The 12401-nt window shown below is 47.1% G+C and overlaps 1 protein-coding gene across 3 annotated transcripts in view; it reads left to right on the forward strand.

The window, feature by feature from the left end:
- Positions 1–12401, forward strand: part of YKT6 (YKT6 v-SNARE homolog) — a 361132-nt gene that overhangs the window by 49420 nt on the left and 299311 nt on the right. For all 3 annotated transcript variants that reach the window (XM_069618958.1, XM_069618959.1, XM_069618960.1), the window contains exons 2-3: positions 3282–3429; positions 8541–8623. In XM_069618958.1, the coding sequence (XP_069475059.1) occupies positions 3282–3429; positions 8541–8623 (231 nt within the window). The remainder of the gene's footprint in view (positions 1–3281; positions 3430–8540; positions 8624–12401) is intronic.

A 12401-nucleotide genomic window follows, 5' to 3' on the forward strand; every position in this document is an offset into this window, starting at 1 on the left:
TAGCAGCACAATCCTACTTGCTGTGTGTAGTTCTATTGAGTAGGTGTTTTCTCATGACACTTCTTCATTCCACTCACATTATACTGTGAATTTACTGTGGGCTTGACATCCATGTGGGAGTTGAAAGCAACCTCACAGGAATGGCTCAAGCCTAGGGTTACAAGTGGTTGAGGAATAATCGTGAGGTCCGGATGAGGGACAACACATCTTTGTTGTGGTTGCGTCTTAATACTATCGGGTGCTGCAAAGGTTTCAATAGTTTTTATCAAGTTTAGCCTTAGTGGCCTTGATAGCTTCCAGGACCTCATGTATACCCATATTTTTACTTGGAAGTGGACCTTTCATGAAAAGGTGTGCGTACCTTCCGCGTCTTCCAGTCCTTCAGAGCGCTTGAGTTCTCTCGCCGGCGCTCTCGCGCCTGGTTTGCAAATGACAGTGCGAGCGAGAACTCAAAGGGTTTGTGGTATCAACGTGGCTCGCTGCAATCCCACATCACCTTCAGGAAACTGCTCAAAACCTGGCTTTTCAGCAGACAATAACAAACTCGGAAAAGAAACCAACAATAACACCGCAGACAAACAACCCGAGAGGTGACCAGATGGGCCAAAGAACCACAAACAATATCCTGGCTAGATACTGTCAAGCAGCAACCGAAGAGCCGCGCCAGAGGCGCCAACAAAAGGACCGACTTACTAATCCATTTCTGCTTCCTACTCTTCCAACATAACTGACGCATCTACACCAGACCTTAGACTAGCTACACTCCACATGAACCGAGAATTAATACTATATCCACACCCAGCATCTCTAGATGCTGAAACACACCTAGAATGAACCATCATTAATGCAACTACACACCAAGATACCGGATCAACCCACTGCTATGGCCACCTGTGACTCTGGATCCCCTAAGGACACTACCAAATCGGTGCGCACAACCCAACCCACACTTGATATGATATGGCATTTATAACGCGCCTATACACAAGTGTTTCAAGCCGCAAAAAGGCAAGGGGGGGGGGGGACAGAAGGAAGACAGACAACGATTCTACTACGCCAGGTGTCATTCAGATTGTGCAAAGGATGGGGGGGGGGACCGAGAGTGCAAGGGGAAGGGGGAGGGGACCGTGCAGTACATGGGATAAAGAATAAATAACAATAGGTAAAAGTATGGCCAATAGATGGCAAGTGCAAGAGTAAGTGCTGACAAACTGGTGTCAAGTGCTGGAAGTGGGACTGTAGGAAGACAGAAAAAAAACCACTCCCCAGTGCAGGGGTTGCCAGGAAGGCAGTGCAGGTGTGCGACTGGCGGGGGAGTGGACCTGGGCTCCAGATCAGAGGGTGGCCAGGTAACTAGTGCAGATTTGGTTTCAGCCAGGAAGTCAGCAGGGGAGAGGAGGAGAAAAGGCAGAGGCACAGAGAAAGGTTTTGAGGTGCTTCCGGAACCGGAGAGGATTCTCCGCAAGGCAAGGAGGCTATTCCAGAGGGAGGTCCCACCCGAAGAAAGAGACCTACCGCCAACTCGTTGCTTGGAGAAGCGACTGACCCTGAGGGAGTTGGAGGCAGATGTGCGAAGAGTTCGGGAAGGAAGATATTTAGGAAGAGAGAGTTGAAGGTCTTGAGGCCCGAGAAGGCATTGGGGACAATGCAGAGGGTTTTGAACTTAATCCTCGCAGCCACTGGGAGCCAGTGCAGAGATTTCAGTCCTGGAGAGATACAATCCCTGGGCTTGAGGCCAAGGACAAGTCTTGCAGTACTGTTCTGGATGACACTTGCTCAAAACACTTCCACACACCCGAGGCACTGAATCTTACCCATACGATTACAATGTACGAGGCTTTGGGCACAAATAACCACAATGCAAAACACACAGATGCCAGTTCTCCTGGTTCCAAACCTAACCTCTCGCCCTATCCCCACTAGCCTCCCCACCCCCTCTTTCAGAGCCACACGAGCGCCTGGAGACTGCCCCTGGGTGGTTGCGGTGCACGGTATAAATCAACATATCCATTCCTTTCCACCTAGTTATTCATGCACATTAAAAAGATAATGTTTTCTTCTTCCAATCAGGTAGTCAAAATAATAGTTTCTTCCCGTGGTATTTCGTGCACTACCGCTCCCTACATATCCATGCAGCTGTGAGGATGAAAGCAATGGTGCAAGATTCTATGTCTTTTCCCTATTTTTATTGTTCAGAGTATTTTTACTCCCGATTTGCCAATTTATAGGGAGTAAAAGTGGCCGATACACCCCTTACCTGTAGGGCTTCCTCAATCTTTTTCCTTCCCTCGATCTCTTTCCTCCGCCACCATCTTTCCTCCCCTTCCTCTTTCCTCCCCTCATCCTCCCCTCCCCTCCCCCTGTTTCCTCCCCTCCCTCTGTTTCTTCCTCCCCTCCCCCTGTTTCCTCCCCTCCCCCTGTTTCCTCCCCTCCCCCTGTTTCCTCCCCTCCCCCTGTTTCCTCCCCTCCCCCTGTTCCCTCCCCTCCCCCTGTTCCCTCCCCTCCCCCTGTTCCCTCCCCTCCCCCTGTTCCCTCCCCTCCACCTGTTTCCTCCCCTCCACCTGTTTCCTCCCCTCCACCTGTTTCCTCCCCTCCCCTCCACCTGTTTCCTCCCCTCCCCCCTCCACCTGTTTCCTCCCCTTCCCCTCCACCTGTTTCCTCCCCTTCCCCTCCACCTGTTTCCTCCCCTTCCCCTCCCCCTGTTTCCTCCCCTTCCCCTCCCCCTGTTTCCTCCCCTTCCCCTCCCCCTGTTTCCTCCCCTTCCCCCCACCTGTTTCCTCCCCTTCCCCCCACCTGTTTCCTCCCCTTCCCCCCCACCTGTTTCCTCCCCTTCCCCCCCACCTGTTTCCTCCCCTTCCCCCCCACCTGTTTCCTCCCCTTCCCCCCCACCTGTTTCCTCCCCTTCCCCCCACCTGTTTCCTCCCCTTCCCCCCACCTGTTTCCTCCCCTTCCCCCCACCTGTTTCCTCCCCTTCCCCCCACCTGTTTCCTCCCCTTCCCCCCACCTGTTTCCTCCCCTTCCCTCTACCTCTTTCCTCCCCTTCCCTCCACCTCTTTCCTCCCCTCCCCTCCTCCCCTCCCCTCCATCTCTTCCATCTTGCTCCTCTCCTCTCCTCCATCTCTTTCCTCTCCTCTCCTCCTCTCCATCTCTTTCCTCTCCATCTATTGTCTCTCTCTCTCTACTTTGGGCTTTCTTCCACTTGCCAGGTGGGTGCTAAGTGATTTGTCACTGTGCTCTGTTTGCGCATTTTTTTTACACTGTTTGTATTTATTATCTTTCAGGTGCTGTTGAAAGGAAAGGCAGCGTGTCTGAAGGAGACTTCAAGATGAGACTGTATAGCCTTAGCGTTCTTTATAAGGGAGACCCTAAAGTTCACCTCTTGAAAGCAGCATATGATGTTTCCACCTTCAGCTTCTTCCAGAGATCCAGGTAGGCTCCTGTCCACAATTCGTCACCAAATGAGTTTCCTGGATACTCTTAGCTCAGTAGTGGCATAGTTTTGTTATATGCACCTCGCCTGCTTCACATATGCTTTTTGGTTTATAGTGATTCCTTTTAATTAAAAGCATCGAATCACTAACATTGAAAACAAAGTATCGAAAAAAATCATTGAAAACCTAGATGTAACATGCAAAAATGCATTTCCATTGAAACCAATCCATCGACAATAGACATGGACTGGTTGCAATGGAAATGCACTTTTACATGTTAAAAGTAGCATTTCAATGCTTTTTTGGTAACTTTAAAACTTTACATGGAGCTGTCCAGTGCTGAAATCTCAGCACCGGTCAGCCCCTTGTAACGTTTTGAAGTTTTTGTGTATATTGGGGGGGGGGGGGTTCCTCCCCCAGGCCCCCCCAACCCCCACGCCACCCTCATACCCCCCCAACCCTTACCCCAGCTCTAACCCTAGCCCTGGCAACATCCTTAACCCTAATGTAACCCTTAAATTAACCCTAGCCCCAACCCTAACCCCTCACCCCAACCCTATCCCTAACCCTAATTTAATCCCTAAACTAACCCAAGCCCCAACCCAAACCCTAACCTTGGCCCCAGCCCTGACCTAATACTTACCATTTACATGTTGATGGAACCATCGAATTTTATTCAACGACATGGCCATTTGATGGAATGGCATTTAGATGAAAAGAATTCGATGGTTTGCCATTCGATGGTTTTTAATTCGTTGGAATGACCAGCTACCATGCTTTTCCTGTCATCCGGTGTATGACCTGCCACACTGAGTGGGCTTCTTAGAAGCTACTACTTAGGGGTTGTGCAATATGTATGTTGAGTTCTTAGCTCAACTGTGATGCCACTGTACATCAAAAAGAAAGTTGTGGGTTCCATAAATACTTGCCTTGTACCTGCGTGCCCTTTATGACATTTTGACAGTGGCTCATCTGATCCCGTATTAGAATATATTCCTTTCCCTGAATCAGCCTCTTTAATCACTCCTCTACTTAAGTAACAAATTACTCATTTATTTTCCCAAATCTGAGATCAGCTTTTCATCCCTAAATGTTGTTTGCTAATGTTCCACCTTGTCTGTTTATTTTTGCCCTTGCCCTTAATTCCATCTGCACTTGCCTTTTTTTTTTTAAATGCATTTATTTTTTATTAACGTGTTAACACAGCCATGTCTAGTATAATCGTTACATCAACAACTCTTGTGCGTTTCACTGTCAATTTTTCCCCAACATTCCCTCCTGCCCCCCATCTCCACCCCTACCCAATCCCACCTCCCACTCCTAATCGTTATTCATACCATCTGTGACCATCCTTCACGCTCCGTTCACTCCTCTTGGGGCTGTCTACTGTTTATGGTTTCCCAGCTCCTTCTCTTTCTTCTGACTGTGACCGCTGTGTGCCGTATCTCTCAAGGAAGTATGCTCACTCCATTTTCCTCGACGAGACCAGGCCATGTATCTGCCCAGTCAGCTGTTCCATCCTGTACATGCCTGTGGTTTTTAGGGAAAGGTGTTGCTTACCTGGGAGAGTCTCTCTCACTCACTCTCTCACACTCTCTCTCACACTCTCTCTCACACACACTCACGCACTCTCACGCACTCTCACGCACTCTCACGCACTCTCACGCACTCTCACGCACTCTCACGCACTCTCACGCACTCTCACGCACTCTCACGCACTCTCACGCACTCTCACGCACTCTCACGCACTCTCTCACTCTCTCTCTCACTCTCTCTCTCACTCTCTCTCACTCTCTCTCTCACTCTCTCTCTCACTCTCTCACTCTCTCTCTCACTCTCTCTCTCACTCTCTCACTCTCTCACTCTCTCACTCTCTCACTCTCTCACTCTCTCGCACTCTCTCTCGCACTCTCTCTCGCACTCTCTCTCTCACTCTCTCTCGCACTCTCTCTCGCACTCTCTCTCGCACACTCTCTCTCACACTCTCTCTCACACTCTCTCTCACACTCTCTCTCACACTCTCTCTCACACTCTCTCTCACACTCTCTCTCTCTCTCCCTCTCTCTCTCTCTCTCTTCCCCCTCCCCCCAAAATCCCTCATCCCCCTGTCAGGCAAGGTCTAGCTGCCAGCAATAGGTAGGGGAACTTCACCCATTCCCCCTCCACTGTCTCCATCCCAAACAGTACCAGCAGGGGGCCTTTGACTTTCCACTTTATCCATCCCAGGACCTCCTGCCAATACTCTTGTGCCTTCTCGCTTGACCACCACATATGCCAGTAGTCTAATTTTTTCCCACACTTTCTCCAGCAATGGGGGTCTGCCCCTGGATACATTTCAGATGGTGTTATGGGTCCCATTGCCACCTGTATAATAGTTTGATTCCGTGCAACTTGTACTGACAGGCAGTGGATGTTCGGTGTGCATTCTCACATAGCATTCTCCACTGGTCGTCGTCCAAATCTGTCGTCCAAATCCATTCCTGTATACTTTTCCAATTTCCTCCTATATGTTTCAATATCCCCTCCCTGCGCCTCCAATAGGGCCCGATACAGTTTAGATATCAACCCCTTTGTTCCCCTCATTGAGCTCAGTACCGCTTCCTTGCCCATCAGCTCCCTTTGCAGCTAGTCTTTCCATTTTCCGGACATCAACTCACCTTTTTAAGCTGCAAGTATTTGAACACTGAGATCCTGCCTATGCCCAAACACTACTCTAGTTTCACCACATCGATACAGTTTCCCTTCTTGAGGACTTGTCCTACTTTTTCTAGTCCCGTCTCAAACCAATCCTGGAATCTAGCATGGTCCAGGATATCCTCCCGTATCGGGGGGGCTGGTGGGGCATATATGACTCAATGGGCACGGTCCAGTTGTCTGCCATTTCCCTTTTAACCCTCCACAGCTCCCACGACGGGCCCAGAATTCTGTATGTCTTTACCTTTTTCGGGATTGCCGTCTGTGGAGCCCAGAGCCATTCCCCTGGTGTGACTGGTCTCCATTGATAATTTTCAATACCTACCCACTGTTTCTGTTTGTCCACCCGCAGGTGAGGGACTAAGGCTCGACACTGGGCAGCCCTGTAATAGGTGCATATGTCAGGGAGGTGAACTACACCCTTCTCTTTGGGCTGTACCAATATTCTATATGGTACCCTCTGTTTCTTCCCTTGCCACAGAAATTTGCTGATTCTCCTTATCTCTGCAAAGTGCAGGTCTGATAGCTCTATTGGCAACGCTTGGTATAAATACATTACCTGGGGGAGTAGTGTCATCTTAACAGCCTTTAGTCTGCCCAGCCAGGAAATCGTAAGCCTCGACCATGTTGCCAGTGCAACTCAGTAGCCTATCTAACTCCCTGGGTATTCTCACCCCCAGGTATTTTATGCTTTCTTCTTCCACCAGTATCCCCAGGCAGCCCCAATTCCCCTCTTATCCCCTGTGGCATTCCTTAAGAGAAGGAGAATCCATTTTTTTACATTTACTTTAAATCCTGACACTCTCCTATAATCCTAGTATCTGGAGAACCCTTTGGACTGATGTTGACATCTCTGAGGGGTATAACGGTATATCATCTGCAAACATACTTATTTTGTGGGTATCCTCTTGCACCTTAATGCCACTTATCCATTCGTCCCCACGTATTGTCTCCCCCAGGGGTACCATTGTCCTGGGGAAAAAAGGATGGGTGACAAAGGACACCCCTGCCTTGTGCCCCTGCTGAGTTCAATTTCCCTGGACAGTTTTCTGTTCACTACCACTCTCGCTGTGGGCCCTGAATAAATAGTACCAATTGCCTGACACATTCTGTCCCCAATCTCTGACTTGCGCAGTATTGCAAATGGGAAACCCTGTTCGACCTGGTCGAAGGCCTTTTCTGGTCTAAACTCAACAGAGCATAGTCATCTGGGTCCCCCTCAACATGCTCCATGAGATCCAGAGTTTCCATATCGTGTCAGGGCCCTGTCTACCTGCTATTAATCCCATTTGGTTTGGGTGGGCGATACAGGGTATGTTCTCTTCGAATCGTGTAGCTAGGATACGTGTGAATATTTTTTCATCCACGTTTGAGTGAGATAGGACAGTATGATGTGCATTGGGTCGGGTGCCTTCCTTCGGTATTACCATTATCGGTGCCCTACTAAAAGTTGCTGGTGCCTCTCCTGCGTCCAGGATATGATTACATAGCCTCACCATGTGCTTTACTGGTGTAACCATCTTCTCCTGGTCGCCTCCTGAACCTAATCAGCCGTTATCGGGCTCTCAAAGTGATCCATCTCCTGGGTTGTGAGTCTAGTCATTTTCACATCCTGCAAGTACCTTCCCTCTGTAATTTCCTCCCTGGAGACTTCTGATCTATAAAGCTTCTCATAGTATTGAGCGAAGCCTTCAGCTATTTCTTTCGATGTGCTCCTGGAACCCTCTTCGGGTTCGTCCAGAGTGGATGCCCATCTTTCCACCCTCTGTGTCTGAAGCCTTGCTGCTAAAAGTGCATCCGCTTTGTCCCCTTTTTCATAGTATTTCTGTTTAAGGTGTCTTAACTTCCCCAGCGCTTCCAGTTGAACCCTCTTTGACAGCAGTTTTTCCCCTCATCTCGTCTGTCCTCAAAATACCCCCCCCCCCCTCGTCCCCTGATCCCTGTTCAACAGAAAATAGTCAATCCTGGTGTAAGTAGTGTGCGGAGAAAAACGTGTAGACTCTTGTGGATGCTTGCACTTTCCTTTTTAATGTTTTCTCATCCAGTTAATAGAAGATTCTCTTAATACCTGCAAGGTTTTGCACCTCCTCTACATCTGACATCATTGCTCGCCATGGACTCCGCTCCATTTACCATGCAACCTTCACACTTCCCACTTCCCATTAGGTCTGCTCAGCCACAGGACCCGCTGTCTGCCCTACTTGTCTTTCTTCCCAATCCGTTTTCACTACCATTCCTCTCTCCTCGCCTTGCTCTAACTGTCTCACTAATGCCTTTTGCTTTTTTGAGCCATGAACAGCCGACATTGCTCTCCCTTTTTTTTCTGTTTGTTTTCTTTCTTCTTCTGTCCCCTAAATTCACTTAGCATGCTGTAGATTAAATTTCATTTTTGAACCCACCCTTCTGTCTCTACAGTGTCCAGGAATTCATGACTTTCACTAGCCAGCTGCTAGCAGAACGTTCTGCACCAGGCAGCAGAGCATCTGTCAAAGAACAAGGTAAGAATGCTAGTGTCATCTAGAAATGGGTGCAATTGTTGATTGGTCAGAAGAATATGGTAAGGATGCCCACTTCGACTGATACGGGCAGCAGAAATGGGTCAGAGCACACATTGGCACAGTGGGTGGCAGCCTTGCATCATCTATCAGACTGTTTGGTAAGCAACATTTTTTAAAGCAATATCTGGGGGCCGGGACCGTTCTCTGTAATGTGTACCTTTAAAGGAATGGTTGATATTGTGTTTGTAATGTTTGATATTTTGTTTGTAATGTGCATAGTGGTGGTTGCAATTTAGAGAGGCACATAAGCATGTTATGATGATTAGGTTTGTGTTTAGAGTAGACGTTTTGCCTAGTTTTGAGTTGGGGTGGTGCAGTGTTTTCCCCTTATGGGTGGTGGTGGTGTGTGCTAGCAACACTTGTGGTTGCATGTGTTCTTCATTGAGGCCCTGGTTGTGTTGTGTTGGAACACCGCAAGGCATGGGGTCTGGAATTGAAGGGGGAATATGAGCGAGCCTGCAGGGCTGGCAGTGAGGATTGGGTGGGCACTGCATGAGGGCCTGTGGTGCTGGGGGGAGGTACGGAGAAGGAGGTACACATTGTACTGGGAGATAGTAACATCTGGTTTTGAAAAGGAAAAAAAAAAACCTTGTCAAATTCACTCTGCACCCACCTGAGAAGTCTTCATCTGAAACAAATGGTCACAAAGCCATCCACCTGGCCTGACCCACACTAGTTGCAATTTTCTGCAGAGATGGATTTACCACTAGCCGCCCCCATACCAGTCATCTGGAGCATCCGCCACATGACCCCTTTTCCGTTTAACATCTCAACTCTTAACACCAACCATAAAAAGCTGGAAAAAGTGTAATCTAGAAGATTTAGCACAATTGAAGGAAACTGCCAAACCCGACATCCACCAGCTGAACCAAATGATGCCAGATATTTTCAAAAATCAACTTCATACCTCGAAGACAAGATAGACTGGCACCCCTGAAATCTTTCAACCCATTACAAACGAAAGGAGCAATAAAATGGTTCACACCAGAACTCAAGAAAACCAACTGAAAGTTTGGAGAAAACACTGCAATTTACCCAGCAAAATTCCAATGCCAACAGCAGATCAGTCTATATAAAGTAGCCATGTTAAAAAACAAGAAATCTCGCTATACTGAAATAATTCAATTAGCGACAAACTAGCGAAGGAAATATACAAAATCCACAAAAGGAAAAGGCCCATCTTCTACAGCAACATGCTCATACCTTCCCAAAAGCTATGCAACGACATTGCAGACCCTTTCAGAGTCAAAATAAACAAAATCCAACAGGCCATTGACTCGACCACAAATGCAAACCACAACATGTCAGACACAGGAAACCCAATAACCCCAACAGAACTAAACTATTTCCGGCCAATCTCAGAAGAAACTTTAAACTTGTAAAGGAGAATAATACGGTGGGGATCACCCTTGCCTACCCAGATGCTTACAAAAACCTACTCGTCAAAGAAGCCCCTGTTCTCTACAGACAAAAATTGACTTTTGATGGAATCATACAAAAGACTTACAAAGCTGCTTATATTAAACCGCTTTAAGAGAATGAGGACCGTAAAACAGACTATCCAACTAGCTATGGTCCATATTTAACTTAGCATACCTACCCTGCCGAAATCCTAGAGAACTACATATACAACTAAATCTTAAACCACATGGAAATAAGTGGACTAATGGACCAATCCAGGTAGGTGTTAGACCAAATGGAGAAGCAGACTGGGAATTTCCACATGGGATGATCTAAAGATGAGTGCTGATAACTGCATATCGTTTAGCCTTTATTCCACTGGAAATATCTTCAGCTTTTGACATCAGCCAGACAACCTTAATCAAGAGGCTACAAAAATCCTTCCTCACAGACAGAATGGTTGCAACCTACTTTACCCCCGTTCACCTCCACTATCAGAACCACCAACTGGGATGTCCCACAATAATCGAGTCTCCTCGCTTTTCTTTAGTATATACATAGGTTCCCATATGGAACAAATGAAACAAAAGACAGACTAACTTGTTACAGCTATGCCGACAACACTCAACTAATTTTCAAGTGGACTACTAGCTCTGACTCGAACAATTCCCTCATTGAGGTAAACCCCTCAATGACCAACAACAACTTAAAACAAAATCCAAACAAAATGGAAATACTGATGACCCAACTCAACGACAAAGAATTGCATACTTTTATTCCATGGCCTCCTGAAATGGGAAGATGACCAGAAACAAACAGTAATAAAAGAAATCTGGGAATACGCATGGACAATGGTCTAGAACTAGAACCACAGGTCAACACAGTAGTACAAAAATGCTTCTACCACTTACCCTCAGTTAGATGCATCTTTCCAGGCCTAAGCTTTCCACACTGATCCCTCACCAAAATGTCACTGATGCTGTCAAGAATAGACTACACAAGCAGCCTATATCTAGGAATGTTGACTACCTCACCAAAAAACTGCAACGTATCCAAAACGCAGCAGAAAGACTTCTGTTAAGAAACCACAGGGAACACATCAGCCGGCCTTGAGAAGCCTAGACTGGTTACCAGTGCAGAAAAGAATATACTTCAAAGCACTCTTGTTTTGCTCACAGAGGACTGCATGGACAGGGAGCAGAATTTATCCATCAAAAATCACCCCTCACCACCCAAGAAGGACATTAAGAACAAGCAGTGACATACTTATAGAATTAAAGCACTATGAGAAAAGTCACTGCCTTATCTATTATCTTCATAGCAAAAATGTGGAAGACCTAACATTTCGGAAGTGGTAAAAACCTGGTTATTCAACACACCAGGATAGAGACCTATCTACAACCATAAGACAGAAAACTGACTACAACCGACAACCATAACGCTGCCACCATTTCACAGCCAGCCACCTTCTCAATGAATGCTGCTTCAAAATGAACACCATGACCAACGTCTTTAAGGTACAATGCAACAAACCTTCTTCAAAAACAAAGGAACATCACAAGAAGTGCTAGCTTTCGCACAGTACCACTTAGCATATTTTCATTGTAGGCCTCACGAGCCCCCACCAGATATTGTGGGATTCAAGTGCACAGTGAAGATACAACCAGAAACAAATTTACAAGAAAATGTAAAAGACGTCAACAAAACCTAGTCTAGCAGATCATTCCAAAGAATCCAACTTACTAACAACCTTGCTTCTCAAACACCTAACTCAACATGTTGTCCCATCACAAAATTCGGCCCATCACAGTTTAGTGAAAAATCCACACCTCTCCAGTCAACTGCTAAAACCCACACACAATGCAGTATACCCCCCTGCTCTCTCCGGTCTAGCATCTTGAAACATCCTAGGAAAATTACCCACACTGATGCCAGATGAATCTGGCTCTACCGGCACCAACAGTTGAGTTCAAATCCTTGATTATCCCCTCTAACCACTACTCCCCACCCCTCCGCCCCTTCTTTCTGTTTCAGATTCACAAGAGCACCTCAAGACCATTAAAAATGGCTGCGTTGTACACTACAAATCACAAAGACATAGGCCCTCATGTAGTTAGGTTATCTGGTGGAGGTGGAGGGGGGTGACCACACAAGAAGGGTTGGGAGGATAAACCACTAGGAGCGGTGAGCCTGGGGTAGTGTTGGGAAAGATTTCTCTTTTAGGCAGCTTTCTGCAGCTTGTCCTGACTTTTTTCACTTTACTTGCCTTTTGCTCAGTTGTTATGGGCAAACTGACTAGTCCATCAGACTGCCAGTA

The sequence above is a fragment of the Ambystoma mexicanum genome, chromosome 10 (genome assembly GCF_040938575.1).
Source record: "Ambystoma mexicanum isolate Mex_15411 chromosome 10, UKY_AmexF1_1, whole genome shotgun sequence".
Lineage (NCBI taxonomy): Eukaryota > Metazoa > Chordata > Amphibia > Caudata > Ambystomatidae > Ambystoma > Ambystoma mexicanum.